This window comes from Lepidochelys olivacea (assembly GCF_965140295.1).
Source record: "Lepidochelys olivacea isolate rLepOli2 genome assembly, chromosome: 3".
NCBI classification, from domain to species: Eukaryota; Metazoa; Chordata; order Testudines; family Cheloniidae; genus Lepidochelys; species Lepidochelys olivacea.
Genome location: NC_140413.1, coordinates 18,423,858 through 18,445,458, shown reverse-complemented (window position 1 = coordinate 18,445,458; position 21,601 = coordinate 18,423,858). Strand labels below are relative to the sequence as shown.

The window sequence follows — 21,601 nt, the reverse complement described above, 5'->3', positions numbered from 1 at the left end:
CGTTTGTTTTTTTTAAAACTTTGTCCACTCAAGGGGAACAAGAGCAGATTAATAGCTACTGCATCGGTGTGAAAAGGGGACCAAGAGGTAGGTTTGCATGGCTCCAATGAATCTGGAAAGCCTGAATAAAAGGTTAGATGTTTGAGACATCATGAACAAAAATGATGAGGCAATCTCAGGGCAGGTGAGACAAACTAGCCTTATTCTGACTGGTGGAGACACTTTTTATGGTAGACACAAGGTTCTGATCTTGGAAATGCTAGAAGACATTAAAGTCCAAGATACAGAAAGGAGAAACGCAAGTGCACAATATTAGAATGGTGCAAGAACCAGTGACACCAGATTCTGGGGATATTTCTTGTTCTGGAAAATTAACAAATTTTCCCCCAGAACCAACTGATTTTACTTGAGCACCAGGAATGTCTTGGAGTAAAACCTACAAAAGACTGTCCTTGTAGTCTGAACATCTTAAAATATGTAATTGTATTCTCTTGGTGGACAGAAATATGGTGAACTTTCAAAGGACCAAAACTGGATTTTCTCCCAGATATCCTCCCTCTCCCATTAAGTGGCACCAGGCCTTTGAAAAAGTCAAGCAGAATTTACATTAAATGGGTTTGGCACATGCTGTCTTATACCCGGCAAAGCTTAAATTGGAGTTTGCTGGATAGTTATATTTTCTCCTCACCAGAAGATGTTGAGGTCTTTGTGGATCAAAAGCGGAGAGATGCTGCTTCGGAGATGGTTGTCCCTGTGGATGAAGAGGATAATTCGGATGTACAGTAGCTGACTGAATGGACTGATGCTCAATTTAAAGTTCTTATTTCTTTGATGATGGAGCCCAATGAACAGTTATCTGAGATTATCCTTGTTCTGAGAACTTCAATGCTTGCCCAAGCAGGTGGTTGACAAAGGATGTATCTTTATATGACAAATTGTTGTGAGGAGGTTGTGGTGTGTATTTTAAGGTTATTCCCCGTTAAAAATCTCACTACATGAATATTTGTTTTTATTTCTGTCCTGCTTTTAAGCAGCTGGCTTGAACAACCATCCTCCCATTCAGTACAGCAGGTCTCTGAGTGCTCCAACGGTATATTTAAGATATTCATGTTGCTTGAGTCTATAGGACAGAAAGTTTTTTGCCCTGTGCCTGCCACATGGGTATATTATGCACTAGTAGACTCTGGGGGGATAATCTTAGCTTTAGGACCAGTGGCTAGTTTGTGAGTCTTTGTCTGAAGAGAGCATGGCAGAGATTCAGTAAAAACTACTGAAATTTATTTTTGTCCACATAAGGCAGTAAAACTGTGCCAACAAATCTCATCTGTAAAGTTTTCAAAGGAATCTTTACCTAAAGATTCTGCTTCCCAGGTGCTTTTATTTTTGTCAGCACTAGTCCTACAAAAGGACATTGGAGGTTACGTCAGGAAAACATTATCTACTGCATTATTACCTTCAAACTGTTATTGAGTATTTATTCTGTATATTAATCCCTCTGATACAATCATGCCTGATTTTTCTGATTACAAATAAGGGTTGTAGAAAGTATAAAAGTTTGAATAAAAATAAAATTGAAAAATAAATTAAAAAAACAAAGCATCTGACGCATGTTCAGAACTTCAGAAGCAAGTGTTCAACATACTTTACAAGCTTTAAGAAAATGTTTTATAGAAAGAAAAGGCATCTAAAAGTGATAACACTAATATGGTACCACTCACCAACACATTTTTCAGCTAGCTCCCCCAGGAAAGGATCTGACAGTTTGGGGTTCCAGTCCCTGGTATGAATTTGTAAAATGTGCTTTCTTGCCTGATAAAGAAGTAAGTATTTCAGCATTAGTAAGCAAAATCAGCAGTCAACAATAAATCAACATATTTCAAGCACTTAGGTCATATATTCAAGAGTCATTAATTATCCTAATTGTGTCAATACAATGTCACAAGAACATGTAGAAAGGTACAACACAAATTCTCAGGAGGAAAGGAAAAGTTCTGTGACATAGGAAATACCTGTGTGTGCTGACTCTTTTTAGTGGCGACCACTATACTTCCAATTAAGATTTTCTGCCATTATAAAACGCCTCAGTACTTAATCTTTTACAATATGTGACAGGGTCGGGCCAGATGGCTATAGGAGTGATAGAAGGCAGATATATTAGCCCCAGGTTAAGTAGGTCCCTTTTCTCTGGGTAAGGTAACAGGGAAGGTTCCAGAACAATCGGGAACTTTCTGGAAACTTAAGGCAGATAGGCTGATTAGAACACCTGCAGCCAATCAAGAAGCTGCTAGAATCAATTAAGGCAGGTTAATCAGGGCACCTGGGTTTAAAAAGGAGCTCACTTCAGTTTGTGGCATGCGTGCGAGGAGTTGGGAGCAAGAAGCTTAGAGTGAGAAGGCATACTACTAGAAGACTGAGAAATACAAGCAATATCAGACATCAGGAGGAAGGTTCTGAGGCGAGAAAATCTGCCAATAAGCGAAGGACCCACCAAGGCAGAGGAGGAACTTTGTCACAAAAGATAGTTTATTATTACAGAAAAATTCCATGAGTGTTACACGAAACCAATCTAATAGATTCAAACTTGATTTTAACAGCCTACACATTAAATCCAATATCAAAGATACATTAATGCAACATGTGGTTGAGAATATAAAATACTCGAACTAAGAAGCGTAAAAATATGTTCACACTGCAATTACAACAACTCCTGTTTTGTACATGTGCAATTTTCATTATGATGCAGACAGCTAAATGTATTTCTTCACATATATATATATATATATATATATATATATATAGTTATCTATTTATATTATCATAGCACTCAGAAGCCTCAATATGGATTGGGGCTTCACTGGGCTAGGCATTGTACAAACCCATACAAAGATGAAGTCCTTTCGCCACACAGCTTACAGTGTAATGTGATCAAATTACAACTGCAGTAGGAACCCTTCTGAATTTCCTGGAGTGTGTGCTTAAATTCACAGTTATAATGTTGCATAAATGTCGATTTTTTTATACATTTCCTTTTTTAAAAAAAGGAAAGCGCTGATACACAAACACAGTTTTTATTTATTTCACTATTCAGTATTATTACATTCCAGACATGCAGAATTTCAATATATCTGTAGGCCTGGAGGTTTGCAGCTAGGATTACTGAAATGACTTTAAAGTAATTTGCAAATAACAAAATGGTTTTCTGTACTTCAACATGTGATGGATGCCCCCACTAACTAAGTGAAGAGGGGCTTTCAAAACTTAATTCACCAATGCTTACCTTTTTTACTCTTGAGTCCCCAAAAGTCATGAGTCACCAGCTCCACTATGATGCCCCTCACTCAGAGCAGAACTACCAAAGAGCTTCAGTGGAGAATGAAGCCAGCCCAGAGAAGGATCAGTTAAGGTCTCCAATTTTTCACTTCTAAAAATACATTGCATGGCTTTGGAAAAGTGGGGCATGGGGCTTTATCCTGTCCCTTTTCTGGGCCAGCTCCACACTTCAGTGAGATTACAGTAGCTATGATGTCACAGCACAGAGCACACTGACTAGGGCAGTGGTTTTCAACCAGGGGTAGGTGTACCTCTGGGGGTATTCAGAGGTCTTCCGGGGTACAACTAATCTAGATAGTTGTCTAGTTTTACAACAGGCTACATAAAAAGCACTAGTGAAGTCACTAAAACTAAAATTTCATATGACTTGTTTATACTGCTCTAAATATTATACACTAAAATGTAAGTACAATATTTATATTCCAGTTGATTTTACAATTATATAGTAAAATGAGAAAGTAAACAATTTTTCAATAAGTGTGCTGTGACACTTTTGTATTTTTATGTTTGATTTTATAAGCAAGTAGTTTTTAAGTGAGGTGAAACTTGTGGATACGCAAGACAAATCAGACTCCTGAAAGGGGTACAATAGTCTGGAAACGTTGAGAGCCACTAGACTAGGCCAGACTATGAGCTGGCAAACAGACTTCAAGGGAATTAAAAGAAAAAGGGGGAAGTGGCTAGCAGTTTTTGCACTGAGGAATCCTCTTTGTTTAGCTAGTGGGCATTTCTATTTTTCCAATTTGATTCTATTTGGAAACTGTGTCTTAGAATGGTTTAGTAAAATATTAAACACTTGTGTGTAAGAGCCCCAGAGGAGCAACAGAGACAGTTTTAAAAATCCCTCACTACTAGCAAACTGTAACACAATTACTTGCTCCTGCAGATTTCAAGAATTCTGAGCTTTGCATCCAGTTCCATGCTACTTCTGTCAAAATGGACGAAACCATAACCATAATAGAATCAGAAAATTAGTCAAGTGTTAATATTTGCACAGTACTTTGAAGATATAACACTGTGCAAATTGCTATGTATTATCAACTTGCTAAATTCTCAAAATGTTTTATTTTGTGATGAAATTTCTCATGTTTACTCTCAGATGAAAGTTGACACTTCCAGTGAGGAGTCTGAGGTAGAGGAAGATTTGTACTTTGTTGCTATGGTTTGCCTGGAGACAGTCTTCCACAAACCTGAGACAACAGGAAAGAGGGTCTACTCAGTTTGCTGTTATAGATTGTTTTGGAGAAATGTCAACAAATTTAGCTGAGCTGTTTGAGTTGTGAGAGTAAAGGAAAAAAATATATATGTCCTATCTGAGTGCCATTAAAATGCCTTTTTTTGCTTGAATGACTTTTAAAACATTTTTTAAACTTTAAATGTACTATAAACTGAGTTTTTCAAAGAGGGTAAGTGCCTTTGAGATGTCTAAAGAATTCTAGTTTCCAAATTAAAAATAAATAATAAATAAAAACCACACTAAAAGAAAAAAAAAAAAGACTAGCAATGGACAAATTATTACCATTTTGAAAACATACCAAATGCTATTTGATAGAGATCTGTATTGAATATGTGGATCTTCAGAGATACCAACTTACTTCACTCTAGAAATGTTTACATTATCCTTTTGTAACTTTTACCTTTTGATCAGGCAAGTTGAAAAGAAATTCCCTGTCAAAACGACCAGGTCTCCTGAGTGCAGGGTCTATAGATTCAAGTCTGTTTGTAGCACCAATTACGACAATTTCTCCTCTATTATCCAGTCCATCCATGAGGGCAAGTAGGGTAGACACTATAGAGCTAGAAGAAAGTTTTCAAAAACAATTTTTTGTAAATATTATCAAGGTCTCCTACATAACTTAGACAGCCCTGATGGCCTATTAAGTTAGGCCAGCCTTCTTAGGCTGCCCTATGGGTCATAGTATTATCCAGTATTGCTGCTGACAGGGTTTGCAAGGTGGTCTTGAAAAGGCATTGCAGGGGCAGGAGTAATCATTCCTTAGTCATAAAATGAGCTTTTAGTGACCCTTTACACCATATTGGCTCTTTCACTTGGTGTAAAAGTGCCAGAGAAGAGGCAAGGATCTAACCCAAGAAATAATCCAAATTAAGCTTTTAAAAAAGCTACTTTAAATTTACCAAAATAAAAACATAATCCACAGTAGTATATTAAAAACCATTACCTGTGAATCTGGTCTTGTCTACTAGAACGAACTGGGGCCAAACCATCTATTTCATCAAAGAAGATTATAGAGGGTCTCATCAAGTATGCCTGGTGTACAGAAACAGGAATGGATATTAGCTGTTAATTCAAATTCCTTCTGCAATGGAGTAAAAACAAATTCTCTTCACTATGTGCTGGTATCAATTCCACAGGCTGTACATTAAAAGCTTGCACTGGGATGCTTTTTCAAACCCAGTCCTGAGAATAAATCTGAAGTTTAACAACTAAGTTGTAATATTAAAACAAAGCAAAAAAAGCTAGACTGTATTTTCCTTTAACTAAGGAAGATAGCACCAGTGCCACAGTGCACTCTCGAACAATCCCAAAGAGGGTGGCACTGATTCCTAATGTGAAAATCCTGTCTTTAGATGACTGAATTCTCAATGCCTGGAGCAATGCAGATCACATTTTTTAATTGTTTTAAATGTTTATTTTTTATTTTTTTGTTTTGTTTTTTAGAATATAAAATTGCAGTAAATACCCATAACAAAGAAAAAGGTATAATACTGAGGTAAAATATCAGAACAATGAAATCAAGGGACAAAGAAGCACAGGAGAAAAAAATGGCATTGTGGAATTAAACTACATTCTTGTAAAACAAGAATATGACCCCCAGATACATTCACTTAACTTGTGATATACATCTCTTCCTCTCATACAAAGCTGTTTCTGTTAATGTTGTAACCCATTTTCTTACGCTGGATTCTGAGCCTCAATTCCAGTATCTCAATTACTCTTGCAATCATAATATTTATTTAACCTATACTAGACACTCTAGATTACTCTTCTATTACTTTATAGGTGTAATAAACACAAATCAGTTTCTTGTCATGCTTTAGTTAGTTGCTGTGTTTGTAGATGCTCCTTATGATTTTACAAATCTAAAGATATAAAAACAAGTTCAGAAATGGGCATTTTATGTCCAGGAATGTGGCCTTTTCTCCCTAAGAAAATAAGTAAACGGAATAATTTTTGTTTTGCTTTACAGCCAGCCTTTAAGTAAAGAAAGGGTACTTTTGACTTTTTTTCTTCAAATAGTCGAACATTTCTAAAATATATACTTATAGACTCCACTTGAGCAAGAGTATTTCCAACATAGTTACCTGACAGTTAAGCATTACATTTAAAAAAAAAAAAAAAAACCCAAAAAACAGAATTCAGAGAGAAAATTAAAAGCAAGAAAAAAAAGCATTGGGGTTTAGATTTATTATGAACTGGGAAAACTTTTGGGATGGGGGAGCCTATATAGGAAGGATGGGCTCCATCTAAACCAAAGTGGATCCAGACTGCTGGCACTTAACATTAAAAAGGTTGCAGAGAAGTTTTTAAACTAAGAGATGGGGGAAAGCAGATTGCTGCAGAGGCGCATGTGGATCGGACAGATACTTCTCTTAGAGGAGAGTCTATTGGTAGAGATTCTCTAGGTTTTATAGTCAGGAGAAGAGGATGGAAGAGGATAAAGGATAGGCCAGATCAGATGAGAAACATTCACACAAGGAATCTGACAAATCAGAAAAGGGCAGACAAATAAACAGTGACAAGTTTTTAAAGTGCTTGTGTTCAAATGCTAGGAGTCTAAATAATAAGATGGGTGAACTAGAGTGCCTTGTGTTAAAGGAGGATATGGATATAATAGCATCACAGAAACCTGGTGGAGTGAGGACAATCAATGGAACACAATCATTTCAGGGTACAAAATATATCGGAAGGATAGAACAGGTCGTGCGAGGGAAAGGGGGGCACTATATGTGAAAGAAAATGTAGATCAAATGAAATTAAAATCTTAAATAAATCCACATGTTCCATAGAATCTCTATGGATAGTGTGGCAGAGCTCCGACCTTGTCCCCGTGGGTCCTGCGCTTCCAGGCAGTTTATGCTAGCTTCAGAGGCTCACTGCAACCCTCCATGTAACCCTTCTCTTTCTAGGGCCAGGGATACAGTCTACTGAGCCCTTTTCATCGTAAGCCAGCAAGGAGGTTGGTGAGATAACTCCCACAGTCTCTGTTGCTCCTACGGCCTCATACCAAAACAGTTTAGCCTCCTGTCCTGATAGGGACCTGTTTTCCCCTCCCAGGAGGTGTTTCTGTAGTGGTGGGTTGGGGGGAACCCGGGCCCGCCCTCTATTCTGAGTTCCGGCCCAGGGACCCTAATGGTAGCAGCTGTTGGCAGCCAACCTTTCACTGCCAGAGTTGCTACATTTCCCTGGGCCACTTCCCCACAGCTCTCCTGCTTCTCCCTTCTTCACCCTTACCTTAGGGCTCCCTTACCAATGACTTGAGGGTGTCTTCATTAACCAGCCGTTCAGCCGCACTTCCTCTCCTCTGGCTCCCTGGCTCTCCTCTGCCTGACTGGGAGTGAGCCCTTTTATAGTATTAGAGGGGCCTTAATTAGAGTCGGGTGGTCACATTAGCTTAATGGCCTCACCTAACTCTTTGCAGGTTAATTGGAGTCAGGTGTTCTCATTAGCCTGGATCAGCTCCTGCTCTGGTCAGTCAGGGAACAGAAAACTTAATTCAATGGCCAGTATATCTGCCTTCTGCTACTCTGCTGTACCCAACTGGCCTGGGTCTATCACAACAGTAATTCCATGCTCAAATAAGAATATAACAGTAGGGATCTATTATCGACCACCTGACCAGGACAGTGATAGTAATGACAATGAAATGCTAAGGGAGATTAGAGAGGCTATCAAAATAAAGAACTCAATAATAGTGGGGGATTTCAATTATCCCCATATTGACTGGGCACATGTCACCTGAGGACGAAATGCAGAGACAAAATTTCTCGATACTTTAAATGACGGCTTCTTGGAGCAGCTGGTACAGGAACCCACAAGGCAACTCTCGATCTAGTCCTGCGTGGAGTGCAGGATCTGGCCCAAGAGGTAACTATAACAGGACCACTTGGAAATAGTGACCATAACAACATAACATTTCACATTCCTGTGGTGGGAAGAACACCTCAACAGCCCATCATTGTGGCATTTAATTTCAGAAAGGGGAACTATGCAAAAATGAGGTTATTTAAACAGAAATTAAAAGGTACAGTGACTAGAGTGAAATCCCTGCAAGCTCCATGGACTCTTTTCAAAGACACCATAATAGAGGCTCAACTTAAATGTATACCCCAAATTAAAAAACATAGTAAAAGAACTGAAAAAGAGCCACCATGGCTTAACAACCATGTAAAAGAAGCAGTGAGAGATAAAAAGGCATCTTCTAAAAAGTAGAAGTCAAATCCTAGTGAGGTAAATAAAAAGGAGCACAAACACTGCCAAATTAAATGTAAAAATGTCATAAGAAAATCCAAAAAGGAGTTTGAAGAACAGCTAGTCAAAAAGTCAAAAGGTAATAACAAAATGTTTTTTAAGTACATCAGAAGCAGGAAGCCTGCTAAACAACCAGTGGGGCCCCTGGACGATCGGGATACAAAAGAAGCACTTAGACGATAAAGTCATCTCAGAGAAACTAAATGAATTCTTTGCTTCAGTTTTCACAGCTGAGGATGTTAGGGAGATTCCCAAACCTGAGCGTCTTTTGTAGGTGACAAATCTGAGGAATTGTCACAGATTGAAGTGTCACTAGAGGAGGTTTTGGAATTAATTGAGAAACTTAACAGTAACAAGTCACTGGGACTAGATGGCATTCACTCAAGAGTTCTGAAAGAACTCAAATGTGAAATTGCGGAATTATTAACTATGGTTTGTAACCTGTCCTTTAAATCAGCTTCTCTACCCAATGACTGGAAGATAGCTAACGTAATGCCAATATTTAAGGAGGGCTCTAGAGGTGATCCTGGCAATTACAGACCGGCAAGTCTAACATCAGTACCGGGCAAATTAGTTGAAACAATAGTAAAGAATAAAATTGTCAGACACATACAAGAATGTAAATTGTTGCACAAAAGTCAACATGGCTTCTGTAAAGGGAGATCATGTCTTACTAATCTGTTAGAGTTCTTTGAGGGGGGTCAACAAACATGTGGACAAGGGGGATCCAGTGGACATAGTGTACTTAGATTTCCAGAAAGCCTTTGACAAGGTCCCTCACCAAAGGCTCTTTTGTAAATTAAGTTGTCCTGGGATCCCTTCATGGATTGAGAAGAAGTGGTTAAAGACAGGGAACAAAGGGCAGGAATAAATGGTAAATTTTCAGAATGGAGAGGGGTAACTAGTGGCGTTCCCCAAGGGTCAGTCCTAGGACGTATCCTATTCAACTTATTCACAAATGATCTGGAGAAAGGGGTAAACACTGAGGTGGCAAAGTTTGTAGCTGATACTAAACTGCTCAAGATAGTTAAGACCAAAGCAGACTGTGAAGAACTTCAAAAAGATCTCACACAACTAAGTGATTGAGGAACAAAATGGCAAATGAAATTTAATGGGGATAAATGTAAAGTAATGCACATTGAGAAAAATAACCCTAACTATACATACAATGTGATGGGGGCTAATTTAGCAACAACTAATCAGGAGAAAGATCTTGGAGTCATCGTGGATAGTTCTCTGAAGACATCCACGCAGTCTGCAGCGGCAGTCAAAAAAGCAGATGGGATGTTAGGAGTCATTTAAAAAGAGATAGAGAATAAGACAGAGAATATCTTATTGCCCTTAAATAAATCCATGGTACGCCCACATCTTGAATACTACATACAGATGTGGTCCCCTCATCTCAAAAAAAGATATACTGTCTTTAGAAAAGGTTCAGAAAAGGGCAACTAAAATGATTAGGGGTTTGGAACGGGTCCCATATGAGGAGAGATTAAAGAGGCTAGGATTTTTCAGCTTGGAAAAGAGGAGACTAAGGGGGGATATGACAGAGGTATATAAAATCATGAGTCATGTGGAGAAAGTGAATAAGGAAAAGTTATTTACTTGTTCCCATAATATAAGAACTAGGGGCCACCAATGAAATAATGGGCAGCAGGTTTAAAACAAATAAAAGGAAGTTCTTTTTCACACAGCCAACCTGTGGAACTCCTTGCCTGAGGAGGTTGTGAAGGCTAGGACTATAACAGGGTTTAAAAGAGAACTGGATAAATTCATGGAGGTTAAGTCCATTAATGGTTATTAGCCAGTATGGGTAAGGAATGGTGTCCCTCGCCTCTGTTTGTCAGAGAATGGAGATGGATGGCAGGAGAGAGATCACCTGATCTTTACCTGTTAGGTTCACTCCCTCTGGGGCACCTGGCATTGGCCACTGTCGGTAGACAGGATACTGGGCTGGATGGACCTTTGGTCTGACCCAGTATGGCCATTCTTATGTTCATTGTTTTTGCCTTTAATGCTCTTCTATGAGTCATGAAGACAGCCTCCACAATTTGGTTTTCTGCTTGTGTTTTATATTAGAAATACAGGGTGAAATTTTCAAAAGCCCTCAGAATTGGCCTAATACTGGAGCTATGCCAGTGCTGATCACTTTTGAAAATCCCCACTGAAAGCCCACATTTCTCTCTTCTTGCTCAAGTACTAGGGAAAACTTTGGAGGAATTGGAATGTGACTTTACATCAGACAAACCTGAGTTTCAGTGCCACTAGCCCTGAACTTCTGAGAGAAGGAATATGAACAACCAATAACATCCCTACGTCCTCCTTCCGGACCTGGGAAAGCTGCATCTTTCATCCTTCTGTGATACCATATTCCCATTTTTAACAAGAATGGCAAATCCTCCAAGAATAGAAAGTTTTAAGATCAGACTTGATGTTTCTAATGTAAAAAAAAGCAAAATATTTTTAAAAGCTCTGAAGTGATGAAGAAGGGCATAATTTTTTGTTTTGCTTTGCAGCCAGACTAAGTAAAAAAGGTACTTCCTGATTTTCCACTAGCAACTCTTACTGTCTGAAGTCTTTCCCCCCCATCACAGCCTTACCTGGAAAATATTAAGAAGTTACAAGTCGAAGTCTCTTAATTATAGGAAGCATCATATTTTTCTACAGTATTATATTTGTTTAAACTAAGTACCTATATCTGAAACCTGCATTTGTGCAAGAGATTGGATTCCACTGTTTTACCTGAATCTCTCCCCACTCTATCATCCTCTCTAGCCGAATGAGTAAAGGATTGGTCATACTAAAAAGTGTCTGAAGCATACTCTCAAAGATACAATTCTGAAATCAATTTTTACTATAGTATATGCCCGCCAGACACCAGGTCAAATCATTCTGTTGCGATTTCTACCCACAATCACCATGCCAACTATGCTACTAGTAGTCCTGGACAGGTCTGGAAGCTCCCTCTTACATTGTTTTTTTAATATATCCTGATTGATAACACCTAGATACAATGCAATACAATTTCATCACTATTCCTCTACATTTTCATCTAAATTTAAAACTCTAGCAAATACTTCCCCCTGTACTGTAACTTATATAAAAGTTTCCTTTTATCCAAAGACAATTTTGGCTGCATGAAACACATTGCAATGAAAAATATTATACAGAAAAAAAAATATATCAAAAGTATCTGAACATCTTCTAACCTGATCGAAGAGGAGACGAAGTTGCCTTTCAGATTCACCAACCCACTTGCTGAGACAGTCTGCTCCTTTTCTCATAAAGAAAGCCACCTTTTTGTCTCCTTGACTGCATTCATTAGCTAGAGCTCTAGCTACCAAGGTTTTACCTGTTCCAGGAGGACCATAGAACAAACAGCCCCTGAAGATAAATGGATCAATATTATGGTCACAAAATTTATTTTATGTCTCTTGTAAAACTTCAAGATAGGGAGCCCAGAGAAGAAAAAAAGACTAATCTTTTCATCATTACTTGGCACATTTAAGTTGATCTTAGATTTTGTAAGATGCCACAAACTAAAAGAAATGAAAAACTATTAAGCTGAGTCTTGTATTTTGTATTATTAGTTTTTTCTTCCTCATTTAAAATTTTGTGCTACATCAGAATTTAAATTTGTTTCCGCATACATGTTTCATAACATGAAACGTGCAAGTTTTGTTTCATGCTTTCAAATTATTACATATTTGCTTTGTACAGCACACAGTAATCCGGTGGATATTAAGAATCTAAAGGGTTATTTTATATCAGGTAGATACTTCAAATGTTAAACCTGCAAAAACACCAGAGCTAGTTCACTGATATTTGCTTACACAGAAGTAGATTCTAATGCTAGTTTCTTAAAATTAAAAAAGTCTTTAATCAAATTCCCAATTCACAAAGTTTCCACATATCTTTTTAAGCTCCTCAAATGCCTGTCCATAAGGATTAAAACCAGAATACAAATGTTATTTAAAGATTGCTTCCATAAAAGAAACACTGACATTCAATTTGACTTTAAATAAACCCACCAATTTTCATTACACTAAAAACAAAAGAATGCAGCTGGCTTAATCATATTGGGGGGGAGGTTCTTTAATTTTTGTTTTTACATGAACCTCAATATTTTTAATAGCCTTCTTATAAAGCATGTATGCTCCTTTCATATCCTCAAGAGATCACTTTTCTTCTTTACAAATAAGTTTTGACTAATGCCAGCATGACAGGAACAATACAGCTAGGGATTCCAGTCTGCTTTGTACAACAACATTGTCAATTAAGTTCTATTCGCAGAAAAACATTTATACTACCTGCTAATTTTTTTATTCTGCAACTTGGTTAAGTCAGAACAGTGTCTTTCACTTAAGACTCTCAGGCAAGAGGCAATTAATCATTCAAAAAATTGTCATGTTCTCCAACTGGTTCCTCCCACTGGTTTCCCCTACCCAGTTGAATCCTTCAATAGCAGGATGTCTGTTTTGGGACTTGGCTAAACCAGCACAAAATTAGTAACAAAAACAGTTTGTGTGACTTGGCTGCCTCAAGTTCATTGAAAACCTGCTGGCAAAATCATCTCTTGCCCATTGCTTCAACACTTATCTGGCCATCAGTCATATCTCAGACTCTACTCCACTGTGCATTAAACTTACTGTCCTTGTTTCAAGGCCCTGTATCACACACAGCCTTGATTAATTTTCTGATCTGGTCTCTTCTAGTGTCCCCTCAACCCTGCTCTGTCAATAACACCAGTTCAATAACTCTTTTGTCTTCTTTTTCCAGAATTGTCTCCATGCCATCATGCTGCTGATTATGACTGGAAACATGCTTCCAAAATTAATGTCAAAGCTCCAACCTTCACCTCATTGAAAAAAAAAAGTTCACTTCTGCAGCAGCCTGCAAAAAAATATTTCTCTAATTAAACCACAAAGATACACCTGCCTCCTACAAGTAAAAGAGATCATCTATTTCTGTAATCCACGTCTTCTTTCCTCTCTAATCCTGGTGTATAGTATAATCCTCACTTGTCTATCCATCTTTTGTCCTTGTGTGCTCTTCAGAGAAAGGACCAGTCTTCTACATGTTATCCTATTAAGTACTTTTGGGGGGTGCAATAAAAAAAAAAAAAAACCCAGCAACGAAGAATAAAACCACCTACCTTGGTGGCTGAATTTTGAATTTTTCAAAGATTTCTGGATAGAGAAGAGGAAACACTACCATTTCCTTTAATGCATGGATATGGTGGCTCAATCCACCTATGCTATCAAAACGCACCTAAGAAAACACAAAACATGTAAAGCAACAACTTTCCAAAATAGAACTTTTTATTTTTAACATAGCATATATGCAAAAATGTATGTAACTAAAGCAGTAAAGTTTTCCCAAACTTAAAAATTCAAGTAAGAATCCACTGACTTTCAGAAATGCAATTATGTTTAGAGATAACCAGCAGAAGAAAAATATATTGTGAATATGATCTGTTTGCTTCTTTATGATGCATTTCACCAGAGAATTACACACAGACCAAAAGCAAGTGCTTTCTGGCCCAAAATTGGTGAATGGACAACACTTGGTGAACAGACAGACTAGTTAACAGCAACACATTGAGAGTTTATTTTGCATGCACTTCAACTCTGATTTTCACAAAGCTGCCAATTAGGATTTCTGATTAATCTTCATTATCTTAAATGCATAATTATAAAAAAGGAACAAGTCTTAACAAAATTTACCGATTTGTCAAGAATCATTGGATCTACATCTGCCAAACTTGCACCAACTTTTACTCGTTCTCGCAGGATTCCACTGGCTAAGTCTTCTGCTCTGAAATTCATAGGCAGACATCTGTTCAACAAAAGCAAGCAATTTAGGTTGATGTTGAATACATCAGCAATAAAACAAGTAAAGATGGCTGTAACTGTCAGAACTAGAAGATTAAGATACTAGTGTAGCTATCCCTCTCAAGCAAAATCAACATTAAGCTAAACAAGTTTGTTCCTGTCCCCTTCAACTTGACCCAACATATTTAAGATTATGATTCTTAAAACTACAAAGCAATTTTCAGTAACAGTGGTGAAATTCATTGGGTTAAGATAACATGAATGAAAAAGAAAGAACAAAAGTAGACACTCTCCGATGGATCACCAAGAATGAAGAGTGAAAAAAACCATACATTCCAGGGCTGTCAAGATAATCAAAATTAAAGAGGACTAGAATGACCAAGATACTGTTCTTTAGTAATGACAGCCTGATGTACAAAGAGGTTCCTAAAATACAATGAAGATAACTTTATGATTCAAGAAGCAGAACCCAACCACAAAAGCTGTACTAAGATATATTTCTTAACCAACAAACACTACCCAACCCAACCAGGTGAAAACATGAAAAAAAGGAGAGCCTTACAATAAAGCAATCACAACTACTTAAATTTAGAGTGGTAAGGAAAGGGTTCACAGAAAGCAGCAGTCAAGAAAAACATATCTTGAAGAATTAATAAAACTAATCAATCCCCAATGAGAGGAAATTTGACCTACAAAGATTATTTTAACTTCTGCATGCTTGTTTAACTTCTTTATGAAGTATAAAGAAGCCCTAAAAACCTTATCATCTAAGGAGACATGATGATATGAGGAAGAATACAAACACAGAGGGAACAGATTGGGAGCCAGGAGGACAAAGGTTATTAATATAAGACAAAGCGCTCTTAAGCGATTGTGCACTTTTTTTTTTTAAGACATTCCGGTTCTTAAAGGTTTTGTTCTTTTTTTTTTTTTTAATGGTTTCAAGGTTCTTCAGGATGGAAGAGGGAGAGAAAGGAATGGCATGGTGGTGAGAAGAGGATAACAATGATCAGCAGAAGGAAGAGGAGATGGAGACAGAGAGCTTTGCTGACAGTTTTTGTACTCATATAGTTAAAGCATCACAACCCTCTAGCATCAGCAGAATTATATCAATATTTAGGTGTTTATCTTGGTATTACTTATAGAGATCTAAGAATTGTGTGGGGATCTGTGCTGAGAAGGAGAGGAAGGGAGGAGACGGGGGGGGGGGAGATGTAGGAATGAATGAGGGAAAGCTAGATGGGAGAGGAGCGTGGAAGGTGAGCTGGAAGTACAGGGGAGGGAGAGTATTGTATTGGTAGGCGAAGCTGTCAGACTGGGTAAGAACAGATCTGTTGGAAAGGATTGAGAGTGTCCATCTAAAATGCAAGCAGAAATCTGAAGAATATGACACAAGAAAGGTTTGGTTGGCACCCAATGTCACGGCTGGAAAAGACCTCCATGGGGATGGGGCTTTAAGACAACTCCCAGAACTCATACTGCTTGTCTACAGTCTACGGAAGTATAAACAACAAAGAGGGTCTTGGGGCCCCAGACAGCCCCCCAGTCTAGTAACAGGACCTTTTCAGCACCATCTGATAAAATGAGGAATTTGTTATTTCTGTGTTAAGTTATCACCATAGTACCTTTTACATCTTAGATTAGGAGTGGCCAACCTGAGCCTGAGAAAGAGCCAGAATTTACCAATGTACATTGCCAAAGAGCCACAGTAATATGTCAGCAGCCCCCCCCATCAGCTCCCACCGCCTTCCACCCACCAGCAGCCCCACTGATCAGCACCTTTCCCTCCCTCCCCACACCTCCTGATCAGCTGTTTCATGCCATGTAGGAGACTCTGGTGGGGAGGAGCGAGGGCACGGCAGGCTCAGGGGAGGGGGCGGGGCCTGTGGCAGAGCCAGGGGTTGATCAGTGAGCACTTCAGTATTATATTGCATTATTTGTTCAGTAATATATTTGTATATATATATATATATATATATATATATATATTCTATTTTAATATTTGTTCAGTAACTAAAACAAGCCCCCCTCATTCTTCTGTTGTAAGTTAAATTTATTGAAGCTTCACAAGTAAGAGGTAACTTTTCTAAATAGTTTTCTGAATCAAACTATCACTTTTCACACTAACTAGACTATTACACCATAATTCTGCTTTTTCCTGCCAGGCCCATATAAACTGGCCCTCCCAAAGACTCAGCAAGTTGTGATACCTGTTCCTTGCTCTGGCCATGCTCTTAGACTTTCTCCTTTCAAAGCGTTCTTCATCTGAAGAGGTTGTATCACTGCTATGAATGGCATGTTTCTTTCTCCTATTTAAAGAGCAAATAAACATGCAGCTAATAATGCATTTCACTTTTTTAAAAAAAAAATGTTAAAACAAAATAAAAAGGATCTATGTAACAACACCATTCAAGTCTAGCAGACATTTTAGCAACTTCTTGTTCCGTAAATAGTTGGCATATCAAAACAGTCAGAGTGAAATTTCTGTCTTCTTATATTGTTCCACAGATGTCTGATTCCAACTTGAACATTTCTGAGAGGGAAGAAAGCCCTAGGGACATGTGGCTCATTGCACATCACCAAAATGGAAAAAAGTGAGCGATAATATCAAACATTTTCAAAGTTTAAGGTTTCTAATGGACCTGTCGTCTGATAAAACCTCCGAGCTACATCGCTCATCTCTCTCTGAAGCTAATAGAACACGAACATCAAGAGTATAATATCTTATCTATTTAAATTCCTTCTTTTTAAATTGCAGAGTTCTTATAAGTCTTATAGACCGTTTCTTTTTCTAAATGCTTTTCATACTGAACAATAAAATATTTTTAGAAATTGTTTATATTGTACTTGCAATTCCGAAGTAAGGAAAAATAAAATGGGCAATACAGGTTATTGCTCAAAATCCATACAGGTAACTTCTCTTCATTTGAGTACAGTAACCTAGAGAAAACTCTTTGAAAAGACTGTTTTAGACCCTAGACAGAAACATATAAAAACAGACAAATGCAGTTTGAATTTAGGCTGCTAAAAAAAGCTGTTTCATTTATATTTGTGTGAAGTAACAGGAGCATCTGGCTGCCGGACAGAGTAGCCAGAGACGTAATTGCCAAGGATCTTTCAGTGGATATAGAGTTCCATCACCTACATGAATGTGATAACTGCATTTTTTTCAGCTATTCTAGCTGAGACACAAATAAAGCCAGCCAAATTCAACAATCTGACCACCAAGAGAAATCAGACAGGAAAGTATGTCACTATGGCCGTTTTTATGGAAGACTCTACAACAGCATTAAACAGGATAAAATGGAAAGGCAAAGTAGACCAGATAAAGTTGCAGGGAGGCAGTGATCACTGTCTTTGGGATCCCTGCCATAAATTTGGAATCTAAGAGATATTACTACCATCTTAAAGAGGACTATGGACTGCTGCGCTGGGCATCACAAAATGGGGAAGAGATGGCCAGCCCTCTGTGGAGATAGAGGCGGTTAGGGACTATTTAGAAAAGCTGGACGTGCACAAGTCCATGGGGCCGGACGAGTTGCATCCGAGAGTGCTGAAGGAATTGGCAGCTGTGATTGCAGAGCCACTGGCCATTATCTTTGAAAACTCGTGGCGAACCGGAGAAGTCCCGGATGACTGGAAAAAGGCTAATGTAGTGCCAATCTTTAAAAAAGGGAAGAAGGAAGATCCTGGGAACTACAGGCCAGTCAGCCTCACCTCAGTCCCTGGAAAAATCATGGAGCAGGTCCTCAAAGAATCAATCCTGAAGCACTTGCATGAGAGGAAAGTGATCAGGAACAGCCAGCATGGATAAACCAAGGGAAGGTCATGCCTGACTAATCTAATCGCCTTTTATGATGAGATTACTGGTTCTGTGGATGAAGGGAAAGCAGTGGATGTATTGTTTCTTGACTTTAGCAAAGCTTTTGACACGGTCTCCCATAGTATTCTTGTCACCAAGTTAAGGAAGTATGGGCTGGATGAATGCACTATAAGGTGGGTAGAAAGCTGGCTAAATTGTCGGGCTCAACGGGTAGTGATCAATGGCTCCATGTCTAGTTGGCAGCCGGTATCAAGTGGAGTGCCCCAAGGGTCGGTCCTGGGGCCGGTTTTATTCAATATCTTCATAAATGATCTGGAGGATGGTGTGGATTGCACTCTCAGCAAATTTGCGGATGATACTAAACTGGGAGGAGTGGTAGATATGCTGGAGGGGAGGGATAGGATACAGAAGGACCTAGACCAATTGGAAGATTGGGCCAAAAGGAATCTGATGAGGTTCAATAAGGATAAGTGCAGGGTCCTGCACTTAGGACGGAAGAACCCAATGCACAGCTACAGACTAGGGACCGAATGGCTAGGCAGCAGTTCTGCGGAAAAGGACCTAGGGGTGACAGTGGATGAGAAGCTGGATATGAGTCAGCAGTGTGCCCTTGTTGCCAAGAAGGCCAATGGCATTTTGGGATGTATAAGTAGGGGCATAGCGAGCAGATCGAGGGACGTGATCGTTCCCCTCTATTCGACATTGGTGAGGCCTCATCTGGAGTACTGTGTCCAGTTTTGGGCCCCACACTTCAAGAAGGATGTGGATAAATTGGAGAGAGTCCAGTGAAGGGCAACAAAAATGATTAGGGGACTGGAACACATGAGTTATGAGGAGAGGCTGAGGGAGCTGGGATTGTTTAGCCTGCAGAAGAGAAGAATGAGGGGGGATTTGATAGCTGCTTTCAACTACCTGAAAGGGGGTTCCAAAGAGGATGGCTCTAGACTTCTCAATGGTAGCAGATGACAGAACGAGGAGTAATGGTCTCAAGTTGCAGTGGGGGAGGTTTAGATTGGATATTAGGAAAAACTTTTTCACTAAGAGGGTGGTGAAACACTGGAATGCGTTACCTAGGGAGGTGGTAGAATCTCCTTCCTTAGAGGTTTTTAAGGTCAGGCTTGACAAAGCCCTGGCTGGGATGATTTAACTGGGAATTGGTCCTGCTTTGAGCAGGGGGTTGGACTAGATGACCTTCTGGGGTCCCTTCCAACCCTGATATTCTATGATTCTATGATTCTATGGCTTAAATACATAATGCCTCCAACCTGCCTTTTTTCTTACAGGCACAAGGAAAGTACAGAGAAGAAATGGTTACTTATCCTGGGCAGTAACGGTAGTTCTTCGAGGTCTCTCTCTCTACGGGTGCTCCACGCAAGGTGTGCTAGCGCCCCCTGTGCCTTTGATTGGAGGTTTCTCCTAGAAGAGTTTATTCGGTCTGCACATACATGCTAGTCAGCCTCATGCCCCATGCCGTTGTTACACAGCACCGCACGGGCAAACCAACCTCAGATCCTTCTCTACCGCAAGGCTCCATAGCAGAGAGGAAGGAGGATGGGTTGTGGAGCACCACTAAGAACACATCTTGACGAACCAGTTACTGTACAGGGTGAGTAACCATTTATTTGAGTAGTATCCCTACGGGTGCTCCACTCTAGTGACTATCGAGCAATTCCCTTTAAGGCAGGGGCAGCTTTGGTGTCGAGTCCAGTGCCAAAGAAACTACAGCCTAGCCAAACACAGTAGCAGCAGTGTCACAAGTTATAGCAGTGTTTGGCAAACATATGTGTAGACACCGAAGTAGTAGCCTCACATACCTCAATATGGGAATATTCTTGAGGAATGCCACAGAGATGGAAAAAGAAAAGGAGGACTTGTGGCACCTTAGAGACTAACCAGTTTATTAGAGCATAAGCTTTCGTGAGCTACAGCTAAAGCTAAAGCTTATGCTCTAATAAATTGGTTAGTCTCTAAGGTGCCACAAGTCCTCCTTTTCTTTTTGCGAATACAGACTAACACGGCTGCTACTCTGAAACAGAGATGGAAATGAACCTTGTAGAAGGAGTACATATATTCAAAGGTGTTTGAATATCGCAACATTTGTACCTAGACTTAATGGGAGCCAGATACCCACTTGGAAAGTGTTTTATTAGAGATTGCAGACCCTTCTGACTTATCTGCTAGTAAGACAAACTTATCTGTGGGTCTTTCTGAAGGGCTTTGTCCTATCCAAACAGAAGGCAAGGGCTCCCCTGATGTCCAGGATGTGCAGCAGTGCCTCCTGGTTATCTAGATGTGATTTGGGGTGGAAGACTGGAAGGTGAATCGGTTGGTTAATATGAAACTCAGAAGAAACTTTAGGTAAAAATTTGGGATGGAGTTGCAGCGTGATCTTGTCCTTAAAAAAATACTGTAAAAGGGGGCATGTTATCAGGGCCCCTATTTCCCCAACCTGTCATGTCAATGTGATGGATATCAGGAATGCCTTCTTAACTAATGAACAGAGCAGTGAGCAGGTAGCCATCAGCTCAAACAGTTGTCTTCTGAGGCATTTATGGAACAGAATGAGGTCCCAATCAGAAGCTGGACTGGTGGAGAGAGATTTCCAAGTCCCCTAAGGAATCTCGCTGATGTTTGGTGGCAAAAATGGTGGCGCGGAGGGGGGAGAATGAAAAGCAGTGATGGCTACCAGGTAGGCTCTTATGGGGCTCATCAACAGTCCTGACCTTTTTAGAGTCAGGATGTAGTCCAGTATATCTTGCAGTAATGAGGTCATATCAACAGACAAATCTTGTCCATTTTTGAGAGTGCATAGCAAGTAGACTGTTACCTGCTCAGAGTAAGTAAAAAGAGTACTACTACAAAGCAGGAAAGTCTCTAATCCTGTGAATCATCAACGAATCATGTTTTGAGAAGAAGCACTGTGATATTGAGGTGAAGGATCTTCCCGCCTTCCTGGGAGAGGAAATGAGGCACAGCATGAAGAGTGATTGGTGACCAAACAGCCAGCTGTACAAGGTAAGGAAACCACATTTGTCTGGGCCAAGTCATAACTATTTGGATGACTCTGGCTTTGTCTCTTTTATTTTGAGCATAACTTTGGCTTTTAGAGGAGATGGTGGGAAC

General features: G+C 39.4%; 1 protein-coding gene across 3 annotated transcripts in view; it reads right to left on the bottom strand.

Annotated features, from left to right (window-relative positions):
• The window catches only part of ATAD2B (ATPase family AAA domain containing 2B), a 173,179-nt gene that overhangs the window by 98,417 nt on the left and 53,161 nt on the right, over positions 1-21,601 (bottom strand). For 2 of the 3 annotated variants that reach the window (XM_084624746.1, XM_084624747.1), the window contains exons 9-15: positions 16,866-16,964; positions 14,548-14,659; positions 13,977-14,092; positions 12,031-12,205; positions 5,511-5,599; positions 4,968-5,127; positions 1,719-1,809 (exon numbers count right to left, since the gene is read on the bottom strand). In XM_084624746.1, coding sequence (XP_084480872.1) covers positions 1,719-1,809; positions 4,968-5,127; positions 5,511-5,599; positions 12,031-12,205; positions 13,977-14,092; positions 14,548-14,659; positions 16,866-16,964 — 842 coding nt within the window. The remainder of the gene's footprint in view (positions 1-1,718; positions 1,810-4,967; positions 5,128-5,510; positions 5,600-12,030; positions 12,206-13,976; positions 14,093-14,547; positions 14,660-16,865; positions 16,965-21,601) is intronic. The other variant, XM_084624748.1, reaches the window with a different exon arrangement.